We start from the raw sequence: 27,859 nt of genomic DNA, 5'->3' as shown, positions 1-27,859 counted from the left end.
TACAGGACCATAGTTCATACATATATATGCAAAAACGGCTCATTTAAGTTGAGAAAATATTTTACATAGAAGAGCAAACAACGTTTCGACCTTCTTCGGTCATCATCAGGTTCACAAAGAAAGTCCATACATGGGACAGGCATGGCAGTGATACCATGAAAGCAGATGAATTTAGCTGCAGAGTCAGCAAGCTCATTCTTGCAAATACCAATGATATCCAGAAAAACTGGATAGAAACAGAAGATAAAGAAAAATGGGACAGTGGTTTTGAATATCGACAAAGAAAACGGTGATAACCGACATGAAATGATTTCAGGTCCAATAGAGAGCTAAATGAGTCAGTATAAATACTACAATTCATGTACTGCATAGTGTCTTTGTGATCCAAGGTAAGAGAAATGGCATACAACACAGCAGTGAATACAGAGACTGTAAAAGGAAGCAACCACTGGACCACAACAAACCATAGCAAAGCCAACAAACTGACTTAATGTCAATCTGTATAAATGGGAATAAAAAATAGTTCAAAAGATGTTCGGCAAATAGAAGACTGTACTTCCAATTGGGAGCATCCACCTTCCTCAGCTGACTCAAAGAAAGGTCACAGGTAGAGATAATAAACCATGGCAGCATGGGTTACCAGTAGAGACAGTAACATCACCTAAAGACAGACCTGATTCAGCCAGCTGTGTCTAGACACAAAAGGAAAAATAGCAAACTGTCTATTCCAAAATAGTACAGCCCACTGAAGGAAGAAGACACAACCCCAGGTGGGATGCTGTGGTAAGGATTGCAGTTTTGAAGCATACTGTAAAAAAGGTGCAAGTGGCAGAGGTGAAGAGTAGGTTTGTGACACTCAGTGTACAAACTCAAGACTGGAGAAGTGTGGAAAGCAGAAGCATTGACCTCCATGGATCCTGCTCTGGATGTAGATTCCAGTGACTGAAAGTGTGAACAGAATAATTCTTCTATATCTTAAAGGCCAAAGAAGAAGATGGACTTGAGCAGACACCAGAAGCTGGAGCCAAAGGAAGTGGATCCTTGGAGCCACTGGAAAGAATGGCAGAAAAAAAGATAGAAGTAGACATTGACTAGTCAATTCTTTTAACTATGGAGGGCATATGACTCTGTTGGAGGCACATAAAAAACTGCACTCCCATTCTAATAGTGCAATGTAGTGGAGCAGCACATGTCTGAGATGGAATGAGGGACATAACTTTTGAGCTTTGGGGTAGGAAATATTGTTCATACTTTTTAAACATCAGACCTCTTTCTCCTCCACCTACTTAAGACAAGAAAGTAAGAGGGGGGAGCACTGTAGTTAACACAGTAACGTTCCAGTTTGCTCTCATAGTTGTCATAGTCTTTGCCACCATAAGGAGCACACATCAAAGAACCATAACAAGACACATTCAAATGATCAAACCTTTGATACTGGAAACATTAGAGGGGGTTGGGAATATATAACTACCTTACAGTTCAAGTAACCTGTTTTGATAGTGGCAGGAGGACATGGTGATGTAAAAGTCAAAATAAGAACATCTGTGAGCAGCATAATTCCATCCTTATGAGTGGAGATACAAAAAACTACAGAAACACTTTGGCTCGAGAAACCAGTCAGGATCTCTGACTCGGGAATGTTCTTTAAATCCCTCTTAACAATAACTTCTCTTGAGGAATTCAAATGAGCATGTGGAGCAACCTCAATGACTATATCCCCAATGGCCTTTGATCTCAGGAGTTTGGTGTGTTGTGGTGAAGATATTTCTAACAAAATGTTGGCAGGACATAACTTCCTGACTGCTTGAGAGTGAATGAAAAAGGGAGACACCTATCCTAAGGATTTCTCAGGTAATGAATGGAGAATGAGAAATCTAGATGTAGAATCCTACTGTGATGGTGACTGTGCAACATACTTATCCATGTGTGGTCATTTGCCAATTATCTGTTGTTTTTTTCAGTTTCATTATTATTTTATTAATTTCATGGATTGGGATATCCATAATAAATAAAGGAAATTTCAGTGCCCACTGCCTTCACCAAACATGGAACCCTACAAGGGGATGCATTACAATGCCAAACAAGGACACTGTAGCAGTGCCAAGATTTCATGAGCACTATACCTAAACACCAGCATCAGACATATTAATTAAGTTGAGAAAGTCCAACACTGGAACAGGAACAGCCAACTGATCTTGAGAGGGACACACCAAAGCCATACTTCTACAGGAATTCAAGGCCAAACTGGGTGTTGGGGTAGGACCTGTCAACCAACGAGATCCTTGCCTCCCCTTCATGGGTAGATGTTCAGATTCCATCAGTAGCAAAGTGAAAGTACAGAACCTTTTCTGGGAGGTTCTTGGACCACTGTACAGGAATCCACTTTGAGGGGTCAGACAGTTATTACAAAACAAAAACTTGTTGTAAACAGATGAAACTGTAAATTAACTCGATATTAGCTAATTACAGAATTAAAAAAAAAATTCCTGTAAAACAGATCAACTGAGAGAAAAAAAATAAGGGTTAAGAATTTTCAAGAATTATGTCTATGTTTTGTTTCTTTTATTATTTTGTTTTTCAAGGCATAAACCAGTGTCTAATAATATGTATGAAGAAATAGGTCTAATTTTGGGGATAAGTAGAAAAAAAAAAAGGTTTAATGTACAACAGTAAAATATTGGAGTAATAATATGATGTGACATTTTATTCAAGTGGATGTCATTAATAAATATTTAGTACTTATGTACTGACCTAGAAGTTCATGTTTTTTTGTTGTTTTTTTAACACACTGGATATACACGTCAAAGTATCTCAATACCAAGAAAACTTGCAGAAAACTCAATAGTGAAAGCTGAAATATCTTCAGCAAGTTGGTTGTTACTTGCTAGATTTCTGCTACAAATGATTTATATTAGAAAGTAATAAAAACCTTTTCCCAAAACTAGGAGGAATTTGTGACAAAATAAAAGTGAAGAAACAAAGAAAAGAAAAAATTGGAGGGCATCGGAAAGCTTTAAGAGAATCTTCTAAAAACTAAAACCATAAAATATATTTAACAACATGAAGTGATACAAAATTAGCAATTTCTTTTTATCTTTATAAATTTTTTATGTATGACCACAAGTGAGAAATAAGCAAGGGTGAGAGTTTTAAGTCCTCTTTTTTTATTATTTAATTTTAGGATCTTTCAAAGCATTATACAAAATATAAATTAATGTAAACACACACTAAAATATTGCATTCAGCCAGACAGACATTCCTGTACTAGTAATAAAACTGTTTCTTACAGAACCTTTTCAATGTATTTACTAGAGTATTGTACATGGCTGTCACCAGCACCTGATTTGGCCATATAAATTTTTTTGGTGCAAAGAAAGTAAACTTAGGTTTTTTTTTAAATAAGTTTCTATAGGAAATACTTATATAGCATAAAGGATACATCATCTTAGTTTGGGATTTCACTGATATATTTTACTGTTATCAAAACTTAATATTTTTTCTATTCTGAGAATATAAACATATTGAATAAAAAATATTATTGTGAATCAAAAGATAATGTTATGTACTAACTTCAAAAAGTCTTTGAATTAGGATCAGGACACAAGAAAATTATGATTAGCCTATTATAATGTTCCTGTTCTAGCATTTATGAACCAGGGATGGGCCATTGTGATAAATAATTAGGTTGAATCTACAACTAGATTTATGAATGATATTACCTTGACAGTTGTAAGGATATTTCACGGGCCCAGCCTTCCTGGCTCTTCCCATGAATATATTAAGTATTTATTTTTAATAGTCTGTGTAAAAAGTAATTTTCATATTAATATAAAAAATTATTTTCTTTATTTCAAAAATGTTAAACTTCCTTTATGTAATCCCTAAGACCTCCAAAATACATTTCAAAGGTTTTTTTTACTAAAACTTGACAGTTTATATTTTATTTTCTCTATACTAACTTAAAACAAAAGAGTCAATTTGAGTGACCTTGTAACCACCATAAAAAATCAAAATAAATCTCACAATTACCCTTTTCTTTCTAGAATGACTTCATGTTGCAATATGATACAACATTCATTTTAAGTAGCTCTAAGTTTCTAACAGTACACATATATTTATAATTAAATTTTATTGCACTTTAAACAATGATTAATTACTGTCTGCACCATTATAAGTTTTAAATCACCTGGGACACAAGCAACTTTTGTTACGCCATCAAATTACATTACCAACGAGCTCCTACAATTAGTACAAGCATGTCATGTGCATGCTTTATGAAATATTGTTATTATATTATTACCTATTTTACCTAATCTAATCTCAAGCAACATAAAAATATTATACTTACATTTTAGTTGCTTTTATAATTGTATGTAAAGAATAAACATGAAAAATAGAAATAAAATATTTAGTCAATCCTCTTCTTTCTCACTCTTGGTTATCAAAGAGAGATAAAGAGATAACCCCAATTTTTTTAAATTAAATAATGCTCTAAACAATAAGGACTAACAACATGTAAAACAAACAAATTCCTTTCAAACATTTTTTTCGCTATTTAATTCTGCTACAAGAGTCATTACAAATTCATCCAAGTTAGTTGTTAACTTTTCCATGGAAATGATGTTCGTACTCTGAGTGAAACTAACATTTAACCGTTCAAACATAACATTATGCAAAATGTCATATGATAGATAAAAAACATGATAACTGAAAGAGAGGAAGTGACAGGAGGAGTCTGATTTTCTGTTCAATAGCTCTGTAACCAAACAAAGTTGAAGACTATAATAAAAGTGGTTTACCTGAGAAATGGCAATTTTATAGAGTAATTTACATTGGATTTTGTATTTTTTTGAGGGGTGTTGGATAAAATAGGGACAACGAAATACTAAGAAAAAATGTGTGAAGTGTGTCACACTAGAGGAAATTTTGGATTTTTAAAAATATTGCCTTGAAGAATTAGTAACTTAAAACATATGGATTATTGCTAAAATTTTATGTTATTCTAACTGGTATAACATAAAGTAGTTTAATAAAATTTTGAATGTAAGACACTGTGTCACGTACAGTAAAGAATACCTGGGGCAATACAGTTAATCTTAAATATTGATCACAGTCCCCAAAATTACATAATTATTAACACATCTCACAGAAAGTCCAATTGCCCATGTTAACATAACCATCTTAAAAAATGGAACATTTCAACATAAGAAGAGCAACACCACAGGCTCCTATTCTTCATCTGCTATAAAGACTTAAAAAGCAAAAAGTAACCTTTAGCTAGTTCCTGACCTGTTTCCATCATACCTTCTGCTCTAAATTTTATCACAAAATATAAAATAATATAAGAACTTGTATGAACAGACACTTTGAGGGAATACACATAATATGACAAATCAGCAAACAAAAACATGTTTTATATTTGCTTTATAAAATAACATTTATAACCTTTTTACTTGAAGAAACAAATACTACTTTCACTATACCAATTTCATGCCCAAGTCATGAGCTTTAAACTGAGGGCTATTCTGTGGTGGCAAATTCCATCCAACAAGTCTATCTGGCTGGTAATTTTGCTGGAGAAGTTGAGCATAAAGACATCTAGTAAATAAAATCTAAAAGACAGCAAAAAAAAATGACTGTAAATATTTGAATGACCAGCTACTAAAAGTAATTACTAATATGAACCATATTATGCTATAATATTAAACACTACTATTTATTACAATGACATAATTCAAACTAACTCATTTCTGTTTGTAACGGATTTACCATCGTACATTTATTTTAATACCTATGCTTGTTTCAGTACAATTTTCTCTGCATGTGATGTACAGCCTTGACTGTATTGCACAAGTTTCACCTATTCTTAAAATTTGTAGAAGATTCTTGAGAGAGAGAATTAACAATATTTGTTTTGTGTAAATGCTAGTGTGTTTCTGAACACTGTTGAAACTTCAGCAGTTAGCTGAGAGACAGAAAAACATTACTGATCATCTACAGGCTCCAGAAGCTAAAATTGTGATTAATGCCTATTAATCAGAAAACTACAGAAGTGAACCAGAAATGTTTGTAGATTTACAAACAGTACAAACTGAATTACTTCAGACATTAGTAGTTCTATGAGGACATTAGATATTGTTGCCAGCAAAACTTATTGGTGCTTCAAAGTTAGCCAGCCATCAATAGAAGTGTACAGTTGTATAAACAAAAATTAATTTATTCTTTGTGAATGTTGATAAATAAATTAGGGGCATGTCTGGGATCTAAATCAGGGACCAATTTCAAAATTAATTAAAATTATAATATGATTTATATATATCAATGTCAACAAAAACTAATCATATCTGATTATCAAAGTTTCCTTAAATCACCCTTCCTCAAACAACCAGAAAAATATCACAAAAGCAAATGCGTGAAATTGCCAGAATATTAGAATTAGAGGTTACAAAAAACAAAATCCAATAAGTAAAATGTATTGTCGATGATGATTTCTTGTCTGAGGAAGCATTAGGGAAATACTCTAGCATCTCCACTAGCCAATCAGAGTTGAGTTATAAAGATAATTTAGAAATCTAGTTAAAACTCAAAGAAATCAACTTTGAACAAGGCTACATCAAAGCCCAAAAAGAGGAAGCCCATATCAAAACATAAAGAGAAAATATATGTCTCGAGGCCAACAAAACCTGTATCGAAGTCGAAAGAGAGAATAAATGTCTCAAGGCTAAACATGGCCCGTGTCAAAACTGAGAAAGAAATTAGACTGAGAGAAATGGAAATTAGACTCAATTCTGATTGACCAAGGCAAAATGACAACTTTGAACTCAAATGATATATTAAGATACCACCGTTAAGGCCTATCTGTCATTTTTGCAAAAAATTTGGTCAAGTTATGTCCGACTGTTGGAGTCTGGAATACAAAAAAGACAAGGAGCCAACACCAGTATGTTTGTGTCTACATACAGACATAATTTCACATCATCGAATGTTGTTTACTTGGCCAATAATAAAAAGGCAATTTTGTTAGGGAGGAATTTAGACCTTTTGTGTCTGTTGGTTCTATGTCTTTGAGAAATAACGCTCCTAATCCCATACTCATACGTATTTTATGTGATATTGGGGCAACTTAATCATTGTTGTTAGAAGGTATACTGCCTTTAGGTTTGAATTCTGCTACTGATGAGTGTATTATTACTGAGTATTGAGGGCGTTTTCATTAATATTCCTCTTCATAACATTTACTTAACATCAGACCTAGTTTTGGAACCAGTTGTGGTTGGAATAAGACCTACTCTGTCAATTAAGGGTGTATCATTATTGCTGAGACAAGATTTGCTGGGTTAAAAGTTTTTGCTGAACCCAAGATGATTAGCAGGCCAATCATCTACGAATGATGTTGATGAGAATTCAGAAGTGTATCCACTGAACGGACATGAAGGATGTTCAGTGCTCTTGTACATTTGACTTGTAGCTACTTGATGTGTGGTATAAAGATTAATTTATGGTGAAAGATAAGCCCCGAGAATTCTGTCTCAAGGACCACAGGTAGCACAACTTCACTGATACAGAGTTCAGGATCAGGGTTATTACCCATGTTTGACGACTGATATGAGATGTGAAAGTCGTCGACATAGAGCCAGTTTGTAACAGTAAGAGGGAGTTGTTCAGTGATGGTATTAATCTTTATACCGAAAAGTGTGACACTCAAAACACAGCCCTGAAGGATGCCAAGTTCTTGTAGAAAAGAACAGAAAAGTGTCAAACCCACACAAACTTGGAATCACCTGTCCATTAAAAAGTTTTAATAAAAAGGGGTAAACGGCCATGTAACCCATATAAATGGAAGTCTAGCAAAATGCCATACCTTCATGTTGTATCATAAGCCTTCTCAATGTCATAGAATATTGATACAAGATGTTGTTGTTTGAGAAATACTTTTCTGATTGACCTTTCAAGTCAAATTAGGTGGTCCATGGTGGAGCTCTGTCATCGGAACCCACATTGGGTGGGCAAGAGGAGGTTGTTTGATTTGAAAATAACCAAACAAGAAGAGCATTAACCATCCTCTCTAAGGTCTTACAATGATGCAGTTTTAGAGTACGGGATACCTATAAAAGTATCACAGGCCTGTTTATTAACTCTTCCACAACATGTCGCAGGCAGGATTCCACCACATATGAAGATATCGTAGAAAATGTGTCGAGGTTTTAGGAATACACTGAGCAGTTGCCTGTATAATACAGTCAGTTACTGCTGCCACACAGTCATCCATTGATGACTTACAGACGATGGCAGGATCAAGTTCTGCAAGAGCAGTGAAAGAGGGCCAGTGTGCTTGATCCAGCTTCCATTGTAGCACATGGGTTGGGTGGCATCAACCACAGCCAGTCTCTCTCAAAATTATATGAAAATGGTCACTGCCTCATGGGTTATTGTCAACCCTCCATGAAAAGTGGGAGAATAGTGAAGGGGAGCAAATTGAGAGATCAACTAGGTGCATGAAAATAAGTATAATAACTCACACTGAAAAGATAAAGGTTGTGATCAGAGAGAATATGCTCTACAAAGGGAACCCTCCCATCAGGATATGATGTCCATTAAAGTCTCCCAGGATTAAAAAGGGAGACAGCAACTGTTTGATGAGACCTGCATGGATCCTGCTCTGGGTCGATTAGGCTGGTCTTTGTTGTTAAAAGAGGATTCCAGCAATTGAGGACATAAAAGAATGATTGTTTTGCATTTTGAAGTGGGAAAAGAAGATGCACCCGAGGAATTGCCCATATCCTGAACCAAAGGAAGTGGATGTTGGGGTTTGCTGGAACTGGAAACAGAGATGGGTGTTGACATTGATTCATCAACTTTTTTAATCATGGAGGTCAAAAAGACTTTTCATTTGGTTTGAGAACGATTCTTTTGGAGGCACAGAGAGATCTGTCTGCACTGCAACTGTAGTACTGAAATGACATGCAGCAGCATATGTCCAAGATGAAGTGGTGGACAGAAACATTTGAGCCTCAGGATAAGTACTGTTTTGAATCATCTTTAAACACTTCAGCTCTTTTTGTTCCAACCATTTAGGGCAAGAACGAAATTAGGACAGGTGAGAGCCACTGCAGTTGACACAAAGAGGGTCTGTTTTGTACTCACAGGTATCGCGGTCCTTGCCAATGCAATGAGCACACATCGAGGAACCATGACATGATGTTTTCGAGTGACCAAACCTCTGGAAACATCAGAGAGGGTTTGGAATGTATGGACATATTTTGAAATTAAGATAACCTGCCTTGGTGGTGGCAGATGAACGAGGTGATGTAAATGTTAAAATGAGAACATTGGTCGGCATCATAATTCCATTTTTGTGAGTGGAGATATACCTCACTGCAGAAACTCCTTGGGTGGAGAAACCAGTGAAAATCTCTGACTCGGGAATGTTCTTCAAATCCCTCTCAACAATAACCCCTCACAACATACAAAGTAGCATGAGGCGTAACTTCAATTAGTATATCCCTAATATCCTTTGAATGCAAAAGGAGTTCAATGTGTTGAGATGTGGATGTTTCCACTAATATGTCACCAGAGCGAAGCGTTTTGACTGACTCTGGAGAGCTAAGCAAGTCCCTCTAGTCCCTTCTGAATGAAAAAGGGAGACATTTGCCCTAAAGGTTTGTCTGAAAGAGACTGTGGTATTAGAAAATGAGTTACAGGTGTTACAGATGTTCAAGATTGCTACTCAGAATCTTCAAGACGTCATCATTTACCTATGAAATGTTTTTTCACTATTTTATTTAAGTTTTTATTTGAAGGATCCATAACAAAAAAATAATTTTTTGGTGTCTAATGACCACACCCAACAAGGAGCCCTAAAAAGGGACACACTACAATGCTAAACAAAGACATTGCAGCAATACCAGGGTTTCATGAGCTCTGTACCCAAACAACAGCATCAGATACAATGTCCACAACACCTGTTGAGAACATCCAACACTGGTACTTGGTTGATTCTAGCCCAAGTGGACCAGCCAACTGACCCTAAGGGGGGATACCCAAAGGATGCCTGTCTACAGGAATTCAATGCCAAAGTGGTGTGTTAGATTTGGACCCTTCAACCACCAGGATCCTTTCCTCCCCTTCGTGGGTCACTACGTGTGGCAAACACATAAATGGATGTTTAGATATCAGAGGAGGTAAACTGAAAGAAGAGAACCTTCCCTGGGATGTTAGCTCACCACGTACAGGAAACTGTAATAGAAGATTTAGTAAGCAATGCACAAACACAGTGTTCTAAACAGAACCATCCAGAAAAAAATAATAGCCTCATAACAGAGATAATACAGACACACACAAAATAAAAGTCACAAACCAACCCAGTAATAACAGATCAGGAGAAAGTGTTTGACAACTAAATAGATACAACTTCCCAACAAATTAACTGGGGAGAGACAAAACTCAGGCTATTAAGCACTTGCTAAATTAACGTGTCGGCCAAATATACCCTTCACTAACAGTTAAACTTAAAGAAGTAAACAAAAGGCTTTGAAGATTTATATGAGCAAATAAGCCACAACTGGAAAAAAAAGGTAAAATGCAATTAATGTTATGCCTTGCACACACAAAAAATAATTTTTTTAGTGAAGTATTTTTAATGAAATAAGATAGATTTGTCCATAAGTTCATTGAGTATTTATTTTGAATAGTCCACATGCAAAGTAATTTTAATGCTAAAATTAAAACTACTATTCCTTGTCTCAAAAATTTCCTTTTGCAACCACTAAAACCTTTGAAATACATTTCAAACATTTTTTTACCATAAAACTTCATAGTTTATCTGTTATTTTTTCTACCTTATCTTAAAATGGATTTGTCAATTCGATCAACTTTGTAACCACAAACAACATCTAAATTTCCCTTTTTTCTTTCTGGAATGGCATCAAATTGCAACATAAAACTACATTAATGCATCCTAAGTAGCTCCATGTTTCTAACAGAATACATATATTTATAACTAAATTTTATTGTTTTATTGCATTCTGAACTATGTATAACTACCATCTGCACCATTACAAGTTGTAAACTACTCAGGGTATGTACAGCTTATATTACATTAACAAATTAAATTTCCTATGAACTTTTATAAGCTGCTTGCATGTGTGCCTCAAGAAATATTTTTATTACAATATTGCTATTATTTATTTTACCTAACCTAATCTTAAATAACCTACAAGGATCCATATTTTTGCATTTTAGTTACTTGTGTAATTATACATAAAGAATAAACATGAAAAACAAGAAATAAAATACTTAACCAATCTTCTTTTTTTCTTACTGTTGATTGTTGAAGAGGGTTAACTGTAATTTTTTCCATTAATGATGGTAATGCACTTAATACTTATTTAATTAAATAATGCACCAAACAGTATAAGCTAATAACATGCAAAAGTAAGCACATTACCTTGCCTTTACAAATTTTTTTTGCTCTCTTACAATGTTACAAGAGTCATTACAAATTCATCCAAGCTAGTCATTAACTTTCTCGTTCGTACTCTGAGTGAGATTGACATTTAACAGTTGCACAAAATATTATACAATGTCTTTTAATAGGTGAAAAACTTAACTTTCTAACACTTACAGGTAATATATAATTAAAAGTAAGAGTAAACTATTTTTAACAAATTCTGAAAGACAGGACTTGACAGGTAGATGTGGTAGGAAGGATCTCATTTTCTATTTGATAACTTTCTTACCAAACATAAGTGAAAATTATACAAAATGTGGTTTGTCTTAGCAATAGTGATTTTATAGAGAGTAATTCATATTTCATTTTATGCTTTTGGAGGGGTGGTGGATAAAATAAGGAAGATGATAGACTAAGAGAAAATGTCATATGGGTGACACTAGGGGAAATTTTTCAATACTGCCTCTTAGAATTAAGAATTTAAAACATGTGCTATTAAAATATGGATTATTAGCTAAGATTTTATGCTATTCTAATTGTATAACAAATAAAAAATAGTTTAATAAAATTTTGAATGTGAGACATTAAAATTTTGAGTCATGGGCAGTAAAGGATACCTATAGCAATAGATTTAAAATGTTCAGAACTATAATAACTGTGGTTTCTGGTGAAAAATGTGATCACATGTGTCCTTAAAATAAAATATTCTATTCTGTTATAGATCTTGTCTCTCAAGAAACATACAATAAAGTACTTACTTCTCTCATAATTCTGGTCTCTGGTGGAAAATACCTCATGGACCTACACACCTAAATTTTAGATAAAAAATACATTTAAAGAAATTTCCAACACTATAATTTTATCTAACTGCTGCCTAAACTTTAGCTAGTTAAACATCTGTTATATAAAATTACATATATCTCTTAGTACCAAATTTAAATACGTGAGAAGTGACTTTTATATCAGTTGTTTTTAATCACATTATCTCTTTCTTGATTGATTTTCTGAATTTTAAGTAACATTTACAGTAATAAATTTTCTTTTCATTTTTGAAAGTGTAAACTATAACTTATTACACAGACATATTTAATTATAACAACTATTAGGCACTATGGCTTAAAAATTGGGTTCAATCAAAATTTCAAGTAGATTGAATAATACGTATAAATAATGCTGTTTTGCACATTTAAGTGCAAAGATTGGTAGATTTGAGTCAAAGTTAACATTTTCTTTACTTGGAATATGTAATTCTGATAAATACCTCTCCACAGAACAAACAGCTCATGCTTTTTTGCTACTGCAGAAAGTTTATGTGCATGCATTGCACTCTTGAAACAAATGATGTCTTCTTTAAACATAACAACAATTGGTATTACATTATATATACACCTTCATCAACCATTGGGGAAAACATTTTCCTTGAGCAGAACTCCGAGTACTTTGTGTAAACCAATAAATCAATCTCAATAAAATAAAGAGAAATGGGGAAGTACAGCAATATGTAGCTGGCATACAGGACATAGCTGAATAAAAAAAGAAAAGGTCTCAGCACTGAAAGCCAAAGAAAGCCCTTGTGAGAGCACCTATGTGACTCAGGTTTTCTGCAAGTTGAATCCACAGGCATGTAAAGTATAAGAGTGAAGTTCCCATGGGACTGAAGATATTAATCTTCTTTGAGCACCTTGACAGCTAAATTGCTGGGAAAAGACCAAAATATGACAAGTAGGATGAAAAGGTTTGTATGTGTTTGGCTGATAAAATTCACAAAATTGACAAACCTGCAGGAATTCTTTGATCCTAGAAACTAAAGTGAGCAGAAATAACTGCTGACACCTTAAGTTTTTAAAGGGGGAGAAAACCCCTAAACAGCATCCACTAGAATGTAGAGCACCAACCAGAGTTCCCTGGCCTTTAAAAATTTAAAAACATTAGTAAGGAAGACAGTGTCATTGGTGATAGTGACATTGTCCAATGTCATGGGTGAACCTATGTTAAAAAGGTCTAAAATACTGCCAATGCTCATGGTCATAATGACAGAACAACAGTAATACAAGGGCTATTGTGACTCATGTGTCACACAGACCACACACTGATGCATCAGTCCCAGATAACAGAAAATGATGAGTTAAAAAACTGTGAACAATGCGTAACCTAGCCAGGGCAAGTCCCTCCTTCTGATCCTCACAGAAGCAAGATTGCCAAAGAGCAATAGTAAGCTTAATCTGGAAAAGCTTGTTGTCATATAGCTCACTCCAAGTCAACTGCCAACTGTAGCAGAGCTGAGCCTTGAATACAGGACCATAGTCCATGTATGGAATAGGCATTGCAGTGATGGCACCAGAGCAGACAGACTTAGCTGCTGTGCCAGCAAGCTCATTCCCACAAATACCAACATGGCTTGATACCCAGAAAGAACTGTATTGATGTAGATAATAGAGAGAAATGGGCCAATTATTTTTGAATATTGACAAGAGCAGGGCAAGAAGTAATGAGAAGCAATTTCAGGGCCAGTAGAGAGCTAAGTGAGTCAGAATCAATACTACAGTTCATGTACTGCATAGCTTCTACATCATTAAATAGCAAAAGAAATGGCAAAGAATTGGGTAGTGAACACAGTATCTGTAGAGGGGATTCTGTGTGTAACTACCGAATCACAACAAACCATGGCCGAGCCCAAAAGGTCACCTGATTTTAAACCATTTTTATAAATGGGAAAGAAAGTATGGTTTGAAATATGTCCAGCAAACAGAAGATGGCACTTTCAATCGGGAGTATCTGCCTTTTTCAGATGATTCAAAGATGAATCACAACAAACCATGGCAGAGCCCAAAGAGTCACCTGATTTTAAACCATTCGTATAAATGGAATGAAAGGATGGTTTAAAAGATGTTTAGCAAACAGAAGATGACACTTTCAATCAGGAGTATCTGCCTTCTTCAGATGACTCAAAGAAAGGTTACATTTGGTGAGATTGGCTAATCAGTGGATACAGCAATGTCATCTAAGGTAAGACCCAATTCATACAACTGCACCTGGATACAAAGGCCAAAAGGAACAATAGCAGACCATCTGTTCTGAGAAAGCATGGCCCACTGAAGAAAGAAAACACAACCCCAGATGGGATGCTGTAGTAAGAATCAAAGTTTTGAGGCATACAGTAAAGACAGTTGCAATTGGTGGAGGTGTAGAGAAAATTTATGAGACTCAGTGTACCAACTCAGAACTGGAGAAGTTTAAAAATCCCCCACGCAGAGCCGAAGCCCCTGATGGTAAACAGGGTCCAACATCTTCACGTTCCTGGCAGACCCACTGATCAGAGACCAATAGTCCAGTTTCAATTAAATGAGGGCATGATAGATCTTTAGAATAGAACATCAATCCACTTCCCAAAAAGGTGGAAGAGAGAACAAGGAGGATGTTCAATGCCCTTGTACACTTGACACAAACCTGCTGGACATGTGGAATGAAAGCCAGCTTACAGTCAAATATAAGCCACAAGAACTTTGCCTCGGGGACCACAGGAAGCACAACTTCTCTGAGACAGAACTCAGAATTGGGGTAGATACCTTATTGGTGGCAGAAGTGTGCATGCAAATGGTTTTACCTTTTCTCACTCTAAAACTATGGTCCACTTCAATAAATGATTGTGGGCAGTCTGTAGCTGCCACTCAATAAACCTCATGTTTGACAACTGATATGAGATATGGAAGTCGTTGACATAAAAACCATTCACAACTGTAGGGGGGAATTGTCCACTCATGGCATTAATCTTTATGATGAAAAGTGTGACACTCAAGACACAGCCATGAGAGACTCCAAGTTTCTGTGGGAAAGAACTGGAATGTGTTAAACCCACACAGACTTGGAATCACCTGTCTATTAAAAAATGTTTAATAAAAATGGGTAAATGGCCATGTAACCCATATGAGTGGTCCATAGTAGATTGCTGTCATCAAAATACATTACAGGATAGGGATGGGGGCAAGAGGAAAATGTCTGATTTGAGGAACAAAACAAGGTAACCATCCTCTATAAGATTCTACAGAAACAGCTGGTAAAAGCAGAAGTATACTGCCTATTGACTTTCTAAACCTTGCCCCATACGACTTTGGAACTGGTGGTAATGGAGATGCTAGTTGTGAAAGTGATGCAAGTTGTAAGTGTAGGATAATTAAAAAAGTTATCCGAGGCCTGTTTTTGAGCCTTCCGTGCCATGTGGTAGGAAGGATTCCATGACAGATAAGGATATTGTGGAAAACTAGTCGAAGTTTTAGGAATAGATTGAGCAGCTGCCTGGACAATACAATCACTTATTCCTGCCACACCGTCATTTATTGATGGCTTACAAATGATGGCAGGATTAAGTTCCGAGAGAGGAGTGAAAGAGAGCCAGCCAGCCTGGTCCAGCTTCCATCTAGAAAAGTGGGTCGGGTGGCATTAATAACTATCAGTTTCTCTCAAAATTACAGGAAAATGATCACTGCTCTGTGGGTCAATGTCAACCCTCCAAGAAAAGTGAGGAAAAAGTGAAGGGGAGTAGACAGAGAGATCAACAGCAGTGAAAGACTGACAAGGTGCATTGAAATAAGTTTTGACACCAGTACTGAAGAGAGAGAGAGGTTGTGATCCAAGAGCATACGCACTACAGAGCAACCCCTCCAATCAATATCAACACCTCCCTAGATGAGATTATGTTCATTAAGGTCCCTCATGATTAAAAAGGAAAACGGCAAATGTTCAATAAGAGCATCAAGGGCTGATTCATCACAGGTTTCTCACAACCTGTCATTGCAGTAAAACAAAAACTGCTGAAAAGTGACAATATGAGCAGGTTTTAAAAATGTTTCCTAAAAGAAAAACCACATGGGATAAGAATCAATTAGCACCTTGATGTCACCTAAATTAGAATGGAAACTTTGATACTTCCACTGTATCAACGTGGTTATTTTTATTTACATGGAGGAAAAATGGACACAAAGCCCTTCTGTTTTTGGCTGCATCTTTTCTCTTTAGTGGTAAGAGGTCTATCAACCTCCTCTGGGTCGAATGGGCAGGTCCCTGTCGGTAGAAAAAAATTCCAGTGACTGAGGGTGTGAATGAATGATCATTCTGCATCTCAGGGCTGAGAAAGAAGATGGACCTGAGGAAATGCCAGAAGCCTAAGCCAAAGGAAGTGGATCCAGAGAGCCACTGGAAGGAATAGAGATAGGTGTTGATGTTGACTCATCCACTCTCTTAATCACAGAGGGCAAAAGATTCAAGTGGTTTGAAAATAACTCTGTAGGAGACACAGAGATCTGTATGAACTCCCACTGTAACAGTGGAATGGAGTGCTGCAGCATACATCTGAGATGGAGTGGTGGACAGTAACTTTTGTGCTTCGGGGTAAAAAATGTTGAGATCTTTTTCAAACACTGTAGCTCTTTTTCCTCCACTTACCTTGGACATGAACAAAAGAAAGATGGGTAAGAGCCACTACAATTAACAAAATGAGGGTCCATTTTAGACTCTTAGGCATCATGGTTCTTGCCATAGCAACAAACACATGCCAAGGAACCACAACATAATGTAACTGAGTGAATGAACAGCTGACATTGGAAACACCCGAGTGTGTTCAGAAAATGTGGACATACTTTGCAATTTAGATAACCTGCCTTCATGGTGGCAGGTGGATGGTGATGTAAATGTCAAAATCAGGAAACTGGTCAGCATCATAATTTCATCTCTGCGAGTGGAGGTACTTCATAAAAGGAAATTAAGGTAAAACAAAACAAATTTTAATTTTTGAATTAAAACATAAATAGCATTAAATCCAATTTTTGCATCTAGTCTGCAGCTGTAAGAGAAAAATTACAGTAATACCAGTTGTAATGGACTTTCTATAGCATAACTGTAATTATCATTACTCACCAGGATGACTAACAGGTAATTCAAACATCAGTGTTAGACACCTGAAGTTAGCCTTTCCAGTCCTGATTTGAGTTATTTAACATAAATATTTATTTTCTAATTGCAAATCAAACTAGATGTACTTTGATTCTTAAAAAAGGTCTAATGTATAAATTAAAAAAATTAAATAGCATTAAAAAGATTAATGGCCTTTAAAAAACTAAAAACATTTCTAAGGTGGACAGTGTCACCTTCGCCAATAACACTATCTAACCTTACGGATAAACCTATGGACAAAACATGTTTAAAATGGTGCTGTCGTTGAGAGTCATAATGATGGGAAAACAGTAAAATGTGGCTTATTGTGACTTAAGTGTTACACAGACAACACATTGATGCATCAGTCCCAACTAAAAGAAAACAAGTTAAAAAACTGTGACCAATGTGTAGTCTAGTTAGGACAACTTCCTCTTTTTGATCCTTTTGGAAGCAAGATGGCCAAAGTCCAATAGTGGGTTTTATCTGGAAAGCTTTTTTTCATGTTGCTCACTCCAAGTCGACTGCCAACTGGCATAGAGCTGAGCCTTGAATACAGGACCATAGTGCATGTATGGAAAAAGCACAACAGTGATGGTGCCAGAGCAGACAGATTTAGCTGCAGTGACGGCGAGTCCTTTCCCACAAATACCAATATAGCCTGATATCCATAAAAACTGAATAGAAGTAGATGTTAAAGAGAAATGGACCATTCGGTGTTGTACATCAGCAAAAACAGGGTGAGAACTAACATGAAACGATTCCAGGGCCAATAGAGAACTAAGCTAGTCAGTATAAATTGTGCAATTTGAGTACTATTTAGCTTCCATGTGATCCAGGGCAAGAGAAATGGTGTACAGTTCAGCAATGAACACAAAAACCATACAGGGGATTCTGCGCACAACACCGAACCACAACAAATCATAGCAGAGCCCACAGAGTCACCTGATTTCGAACCATCTGTATAAATAGAAATGGAAGGATGGTTCGAAAGATGTTCAGTAAATAACAGACAGTATTTCCAATCAGGAGTATCTGCTCTTCTCTGATGACTTAAAGAAATGTCACATTTGGGGACTGTAATAAGCCATGGTAGGATGGGCTGACCAGTGGATACAGCAATGTTGTCCAAGACAGACCAATTCATTCAACTGCACCTGGATACGAAATCCAAAAGGAGCAATGGAAGATCGTCTGTTTTGAAAAAGCAAGGCCCAATGAGGAAGAAAATATTTTTATGATGTCATTTCTTTTACACAGTCTAATCTGTTAACCTTAAAGAGATCCTTACTTTTTCACTTTACTTACTTTTATAATAATAAATAAACATAAAAAAAATACCCATGTCAACTGTCGATGGTAATAATGTATAAAAAAATTTTATTTAATTAAGTAGTGCACCAAAGAACATAGAATAATAAATGAAAAAAATCAAACAGTTTCCTCTATCACAATTTTTCTGGTTTTCTAGTTATGCAACAAGATACATGTAATCTAGTCGTTATCTTTCTCATGGAAACAAAGCTTGTACTAAAAGAGAAATTGACATTTATCTGTTAAGAACACAGTGTAATATAATACATCATTTGGCATATGAAAATCTTGGCTTTCTATTGATTATAGATAACATAGAATTAAACATAAGAGAAAATCCTGAAAGAGAGGTGTGGCAAGAGGAGTATGATTTTCTATTTGATGGCTCTGTCTGATGTTGGTTTGTCTGAGCAATAAAGATTTTATAGTAAGTAATTTCCATTAAAGTTCATACTTATTGGAGTGGTGGTGAATAAAAGGTAGAAGATGGGATGTATACAGAAAATGTGTCACCTATCTAACACAGAGGGAAATTCAGGATTTTTTTAAAATATTGCCTTATAATATTAAGAACTTAAAACTTTTATCCTAATAAGATATGGATTATTAGTTATGATTTTGTGCTATACTTGTTGGTATAATATAAACAGAAAGAAGTTTAATAAACTTTTGAATGTAAGTCACTAAAACCTTGTGACATGCACAGTAAATGATGTCCAGGAAGATATGGTTAATTTTATTTTACAATAATTTTAAAGGTTCTAAAGTTATCTAAGAAACTTCAGTTTTCAAAAGGTTTTTCTTTCTTAAACTACAGGTTAAAATCACACTTAAAGTCATTTTGTTTTCCTCATGTAGTTACAATTTCTTTAAATGTATTATATTGTTAATTTACCTACATTTTTCAACTTAATAGAAAAATTATTTTATTATGTTGTGCCTCAACTAAAATACACAGCCTTCAGAAATTATTTGCTAAAATAATTACATTTATATTAGTACTACTTGTTTTTTACCTTTAAATCCAAAAGGTCTCGGTAGTAAAATGCATGGACTGCATCCGAGACAAGCTGTGGCTCATGTTTTAGGATAGTGGCAACACCAGCTGGGACATAACAATGGGCTCTATGTTGAAGTTCTTGTATCTTTGCTGGATACCTTATAAAAATATAGGAATTAAATAATATTTTCAAGTATGAAAATCCACTAATATAATTCAATAATTGCCAATAACCATGAATTATTTAATAAAACACACTGTCTAAACAAAAACAGTACTATTAAAAAAATGATCATACAGTTTTCACTATTTTAAAAGGTATAAGACCATCAATGTTACATTTATATTACAAAATGGAACAAACTTTTTGTGGTGGCATTTCATACCATAAATTCTGTCTACATGGCACCTTCTTTCATGATTACTGATACTGAGTGAAATTCACAAAAACTGGTAAAAAGTTAATGACAGGTGGTAACACCAGGCCTCAAATTCTATACATTTAGGTGTCGAGGGGAAAAAAATTACAAATCCTTGAACAAAATATCTTAGAAGCAACACTATATACAATGATGAATTAAAAAAAAAATTAAAGTTTATAATTTTCATCTGGAAGAGCTCAATAAATGTGGGAGATTTTCTACTTTATGTAATATATACATTTTGTGTTTTGCCTCACTTCCAGAAAACTTATAGCTATCACAGTGCTTTAAGCCTGCAAATAAAGTTGTGAAAAAATTACAAAGACTAATGAGCACACTAGACTATTTTGGTCACACAATGGTCTGTGTTTAAAATAATTAATTACAATCAGTGATAGGATTTTCATGCACAAATGATCATATCTGCAGGCCAATAAATGTCTTTAATAACAAAATTTATCAAATTAAATTTTGTTATGAGTTTCTTTGTACATGTTATATAACTTTGATCTTAAAAACATAAAAGTAATGATGAAAACACTTGAAAAATACTATAAAATATATGATAATTTTAAATTAAGCAATAATACGTAATCACAATATTCATTATAAGTCACTCATATTCTGATTTTCTTCTTACATACAGTTTTGCATTTTCTGAAGAAAATCAAATCAAAATGTTTGTTATGATTTCATACAAAATAAAGGTATTTCACTTTTCAAAATTAAAAAACCAAACTATTATGGCAATAAACTAAAATAAAAACTCTACAATAACAAGCTTGAATTTTCACTTCATCAACTTTTTAATACTTTATCCATACCCAGAAATTCTCTTTTTCAATGCATTTTGGATGTCTTGGTTAGCAACTGTAATAGATGAATATTCCCTTACTACCATGATGGCATCTTCCAATGCAGGTGTTCCACTTGGTAATGGAGTTACTTCAGCAGGGGTATGAGCAATAGGAATTAAATGCAGTTGGCCTTGATAAAGAAACACCTATATCATAAGTAGGATGATATAAAACAAAATTAAAAGTTGTAATGTAATGGTAAAATAAAATGTTATCTGTAACAAAAAAACTGAAGATTTCACATAGAAACAAGTAAACAAACTCCGTGATGATGAGAAAACACACTAAAAGAGAAAATTATACATGTAAAAAATGGCTGGTATGGATAGAAAAAGCACTATGTAGAGGAGCAAATAATGTTTCAACCTTTTTCAGTTATCATCAGGTTCACAAAGAAAGAAAGAAGTAACTAACTGGTAGCTGACCATATGTTTGAAGGCAGTTGTGTAATTAAGTGTAGGAATGTAGAGGGTGTGCTCAAATGTTGGATTTATTAATATAGGTATAAAGATGTTCCTTTGTATTGGTTTATTTTAAGCTTGAGTTGTTGTATAAGTCTGGCTTCTTTAATTTTGCAAAATCAACTAACAAATGTGAATATACCCCACAATTTTAAAAATCACGAAACCATATACTGCTGCATGCCATATATTCCCAACATCAGCAGAAAAATAACCAGCATTTGGCAAAAATCAGTAACAAAATATGACATTCCAGTTAATACCAAACTTATTCAAAAACAAGGCACAAAACTAAGGTCTATACCACGTAAAAACTACAATAACAAACACAACACCAACATTCTTTGTAAAATACAATATGATAACTGCCACGACTTCTATTTTGGAGAAATAAGTAAAAAAATGGAAACCAGATTCAAAGAACACAAAAAGTCACCTTCACACGTTTTCGAACACTGCAAGTCAAATAAACACAACATAACCATAGGAAACACTCAATTACTAAATAAAGAAACAAACATAAACAAACTCAAAATTAAGGAAGCCTTACCTATACAACAATCAAGCCCAAAATAAACCAATACAAAGGAACACCTTTATACCTATATTAATAAATATAATCAAATATCTAAGCACGCCCTCTAAATTCCTACTCAATTACACAACTGCCTTCAAGCATGTGGTCAGCTATTGGTCAATTACCTCTTTCTTTCTTTGTGAACCTGATGATGACCAAAGAAGATTGAAACATTGTTCACTCCTCTCCATAGTGCTTTCTCTACCCATGCCAGCCATTTTTATAATTGTTCATCTAAATAATTAAACCAAAAATAAAGCAAAAAAAGCACTGCAGCTCTGACTGATGTCTATTTAGTTAAAGAGATAGCAAAAACAAACAAAAATTACTTGATATATTTATTTTATACCAATGAAGGCAAATTCATTATTGAGAGTCAAGATTCTGGAAAAAAAGAGAGAGAGAGAGAGAGGCTTATGGAATAAGTGCACATTTGTAAACTTTGTATCAAATACAGAGAATTTATTTAATGAAATCATCAGATATACAATAACAGTACTAGCACTCATCAAAAAGACTTCATTGTGGTAAGCTACAGCAATCCTATACCTCATTAGAATATATAAAGTTAATTTATGTAGTAATGTTATACAGTACAAAACAATGTTCCAGAAATACTTGTTTCATGGTGTATTGATACATCTCACAACATCTTGTTCACAAAATACATTTCACACTATATATTTTATAACTCAAAATTATTTTAATTTTTGCCAATGATTTGAATTGCAATAAAAAAGTACAAAAACAAAAACAGCACGTATGCAGAATTTCAATACTTTTTATCTTATAAATTGAGCTTAAAATACAAAACAATCTTCAAATTACATTGATTATTATGCTTGATAATACAGCCCTAATGTGAACAAAATGCTACTGAATAGATAACAGATGTACACTGCATATTATGCATGACTGTTTGAAATTTTTCTTCAATGGTAAGCATTCAGTAACACTTGGCATCATAATAAATAAAACATTCCTGCAAATTAATGTGTAATTACAGAGTTAGTATAAGACTTATGTAACTTATTAACAGCATTGTACTACCTCAATCATTAGTGAATTATTTTTCATAAATATATTTCACTTAATGTTAATATAAAATTAATAATATTTAACATACAATCTTATTTTTAATTTGAAAATGTATCACAATGAATCATTATACAAAATTTCTGTACTATGTATTGTATTGTTGGGAAAAAATTGTATTACCCTAGAGCACTGTGTAATTATTTCACCACTAATGTTTTAAATTCGAAATATTAATTATTGGAGAGTTCTAAAACTTCATTATTCTAGTATTTAGAATCTGTTTTGGTTATGAAATACAATTTAAATCTTACCCTGTTTTCACTGGTTTCTGGATTAACCCACTTTGGAAGAAATTCTGCTGTCTCAATAAGAAGAAATTCTCCATCACTGTCTTCAACTCTTGTGTATTGTAAATATAATGCAATTAAAAAGTGTCATTCAATAATAAAGTAATTTGAAGTATTTTATGTTACACTCTTACAAATTATTTTAATTATTAGCAAAAGAGAAAGGCTATAGACATTATATTTTATGTTTATTTATGTTACCCATAATAAAAGATTATCTCAACTCAGTTAAATGAACAAGCAACACAACTCATGTTAGTTTTTAAGTTTTATATTGTACTCAAACAGGAAAAGAAAGCAACTCACATAGCTTTATAACACAGAGCCTTTTTTTTTTTTTTTTTTCTACCACTGGAACAATACTGTATGTACAAGTTTTAAATTACACACACACACATATATACGTATTGGTATAATGTAATGCACATGTTGAAAGAGATTGCAAACATGTACTACTAACTGCACTATTTTTCTTTGCAATGCAGCTGTATTTTTATTTTGTGCGATATCTTTGTAATATATAAAAAAATATAGATTACAACATGCTTTGACTGACCATTTACCAATGTCTCAGAATCACCTGATTTATCAGGTTCCAGAAAAAAGAATGCTAAAGAATGTTATCTGCAGACACCTAGCCTAATATTGGGAATATACATGTAGAATGGTTACATTTTAGGCATGTTTCAAAATAACTGCCTAAAAGCATTACATAATATCTTTACCTTTTCTGCATAAATTGTTGTGTTCAGATGTGATCCAGTAAGTTATCTCTAAATGCAAAGTGTTAGTCAATACAACTACTTTCCTTACTTCCATAAAATTCATTAACTAAGCTACACAGTTACTAGCTAGATATTAAAGAGTTAGTTATGACCACTTCCCACACAATAACTGGCTGTATTTACCTCCAACACAAATGGAGAACTTAATAGCTATCAACATGCACAGCTAATAAAACAAACTGATGTTGAATTAACATTCAAACTTAAACAATAACTTTAGATATAGTTCCTTTTAATGATCTTCACTTTAAAAAACAACAAACTTTTTCATATGCATTTAAGCTCCAACTTCTTTTTATTGTGAATCTTTTTTTTTAAATATTGATGTTATATTTCAATGCCTTTCAGTTTTTATTTATAGATTTTATCTTTTTCAATTTCAACATGACTACTTGTATTTATTGCACATCAATGTATATTACTAGAGATCAAGGGTAATGAATTTGCAAATCCCAAAATGTTCATTGAATAAATGTTTACATTTACTATTGTAGTGCTTCTGTTTCTAATCACATTTGAGAGCTATTTAAAGAAAAACATGAGAGCAACCCTCCAAATTTTAATTCAATTCTCCGATCTCACATGAAGATGAAAATTTTCTGAAGTTAATCTCCTTCATATTAGTTTCTTTCTAAGGTAACAAACCTGTTTTCATTCCCAATGGTAATGCCATTACAAACCTGATTGCAAAAGCTTATGAACATGATAACAAGAACTTTTTGCCTTTGTCTATCAAGCTTAATTTTCCACAAAACAATTCAAAACCATGAAATCAAAACTCCCATAAAGTTTACTTATTTAAAATATCTAAACAAAATAAGAAACTGCCCATAGTCTGCACTTGCTACATTTAACTAAAAACTTAACATCAATGATATCATCTGACATCACAACAATAACCACTCTTTAATTCTAAAATCTTATCAGAAATATTTCTAGTTTTGTGTAAGAAAATACAAACTTATTTGTCTTAACTTTTCAATTATGTACATGAAGAAATAGAAATTATATATATCATTTAAGCACTAATTAAACTTAGTCCACACTGAAGCCACAAATTGTGCAATAACATTTGTACATCTTAATTAATTCATGTACAGTACATTATGATCAAATAATTGCCATCCTATGTTAAAATTATCTCACAAATCTAATCAGTTTCCATTCAGCTATTTCCTTCCTGAGTTATTAATATCCCTAAAACTTCCCAACCTGTTTAATCTTAGTTAATTTCTCTTATCTGTTATTATCAAGCATTATTTACTCAAATACATATACTGCAAAAATATCATCTGAAATTAAGCCACAAAACTACATAGGTTCAACACAAACCTTTACATCAAATGAGTAAAAGCTAGTCTTAGTCATCATTTGTGGCTCATCAATACAAACACTCACAGGATTTAACTTGTAAATCCTAAACCAAGAAAAAAAACACCTAAAAATGCACTATTTTTACTAATTCCTAATAACCTAAGATTCAAAATTAATTTAAATAACTAATTAGCAGAATGATGAAAAATTTTCTTCATCTTCCTTAGGCCTACCACTTTGTATAATACAAAATCATGTGTGTGTGCTCCATTGAAAACAAAATTCAGTAAATTATGTGATCATCTTCACACACAATACGAAGTGATAAATAGCATTAAACACAAGTATAATTAATACTTTACAATTTATTCAAGATACTTGTTATAATTATAGTTCAATAGCAACTGGAAGGCAAGATCGAAGTTCTAAAATACCCATACCACAAAGCAGTTAAAATTAATTGTAAAACATTAAATAATGCTTACTTAATAACAAGGTCAGGGTATTTCTTTGATAGCTCCAACAGAAGAAATACAATAAACCATTCATCTTCTACATTGTCTCCAAAATATGTGGTTCCTTTCAGATGAGGTAAAAACCCTATCAATACCAAACATACATAAAAATAATTAAGTACATCTTTCAATTCAATAAAGAAAACTCAAATTTTTATCATAAATAAAACGTATCTACTTACAGTGAACTTGGTGCATCAAGCCATTGATATCTAGAATATTCACAATCTGGGTGATTTTTTGTACAGACAAATCTTTACCATAGGACATTTAATCAATAATCTGCATACTCAAATCCAAATAGCTATTTCTTATAACAAAAATGTATTTCTTGTGAATACATGATTCAGTAATCCATACATGACTATAAGCAATTCAAGTAGGAATTAGCAAAGAAACTAGATGATAATTAATGAACAAAACACCTGCATTCATAGTGCTTACTAGTTTAGAACAATTCTTCTGAGAACAGATACATTCATAAAATAAAGATGCATCACAATATTGCCATCATTAAAATGTGGTTTATATAAGAAAGTAATACATATATTATGTATTTTGTATTCTATAAGTAGATCACTTGGTTTGAACAAACTGATAACTGGGTCACTTTTATTATCTATTTTCTAAAATTGTTGATGACATAAAATAATAAACTAATAATTTATTGTACATATAGTTGCAACACTACCCTCACTAGCTTACACTTTTACATCCACGAATTGATAACACATGCTATTAGTAGTGTTCATGGTTCAAAGGGATTGATTCAGCTATCCAAATAATGTCTTTATAATTCACAAGAATTAGTTCACTACAAATACATTATGAAATAATGAGATTCCACTATACAAGAGGAGCCAAATGATAAGACTGATATTTTTCTCATGTTACCTCTGACTATAATCAGTGATGAGGCTGTTCTGATATTCCTATAACGGACTAGCATATAGTTATCTTTTCAATGGATGCCATTTTTGATACCATCATCCAGAACAGTTGTGGTCTGAAGAAATCATAACTAAACCTCTCTGCAGGTATAGTATGAATAAATCGTTATTCATACACTTATAAAAAAATTTAAGTGCTGGTTATATGTGCTTAGTCACAGGAGTTAAAGTTCCATATCAGTGTTTCTCAAACAGTGGGTCATGATCCTCTTGGAGGTTGCTAGGTTTTTTAGGGAATCGCAAGACTTCTGTGGAGTCAATTTTTTTTTCATTCTCAAGGTGTCCCAGAGGTGTATGTATCACCTTTGTTATGAATTATAAAAACTGCACCAAGAATATAGAAGATAATGGAAGGTCACAATGACCAAAGCTTGCCACGAGTTGTCTGCCAAATCTAGCTAAGAAAAACTTTTCTAAATAAACAGTGTGTATGCCCAACTTTAAACTACACTATTTCTATCTTTAGGTGTTCAGAGATAATTAGAAGAATAGTTCAGATTAACCAGCATAATTAACAATTTATTAACTAGTTTTATTAGGGACTGTTTAAGTGTGTGTTGATCACACATAGCAACAAAACTGTAGGACGATGTGGACATAATGGGTGGTCCTGATAGAGATCAGGATTGAATAACAAAAATTCAAGTTGATTCTTCCTCAGACTTTGCCTTGATGGTCATCTGGTGAAGTTGTCTTACATCTAATCCATATACATACAGCTGACCTCAAACTAAAAACCTTTTTTTGATAGTTTTGTCTTCTTTCATATACGTTAATAAAGTGGATATTGTACTACTTTTGAAACATTTTGTTCTGTCTCTTTCATTTGGGATTGTCTTGGAATTATTTACATTTTGCCTAGAAAATCCAGAACTTCACATTACTGGTGTCTTGTAACTTCCCTA

The 27,859-nt window shown here is 33.6% G+C and overlaps 1 protein-coding gene across 2 annotated transcripts in view; it reads right to left on the bottom strand.

Annotated features, from left to right (window-relative positions):
* ecd (ecdysoneless cell cycle regulator) overlaps nt 1-27,859 on the bottom strand; it is a 73,882-nt gene that overhangs the window by 33,644 nt on the left and 12,379 nt on the right. For both annotated transcript variants that reach the window (XM_076468757.1, XM_076468756.1), the window contains 6 exons: nt 25,975-26,089; nt 23,355-23,442; nt 20,935-21,113; nt 19,705-19,846; nt 12,208-12,258; nt 5,484-5,612 (listed from right to left, as the gene is read on the bottom strand). In XM_076468757.1, coding sequence (XP_076324872.1) covers nt 5,484-5,612; nt 12,208-12,258; nt 19,705-19,846; nt 20,935-21,113; nt 23,355-23,442; nt 25,975-26,089 — 704 coding nt within the window. The remainder of the gene's footprint in view (nt 1-5,483; nt 5,613-12,207; nt 12,259-19,704; nt 19,847-20,934; nt 21,114-23,354; nt 23,443-25,974; nt 26,090-27,859) is intronic.

The sequence above is a fragment of the Tachypleus tridentatus genome, chromosome 11, assembly GCF_004210375.1.
Source record: "Tachypleus tridentatus isolate NWPU-2018 chromosome 11, ASM421037v1, whole genome shotgun sequence".
Lineage (NCBI taxonomy): Eukaryota > Metazoa > Arthropoda > Merostomata > Xiphosura > Limulidae > Tachypleus > Tachypleus tridentatus.
This window is presented reverse-complemented; position numbering and strand designations above follow the sequence as displayed.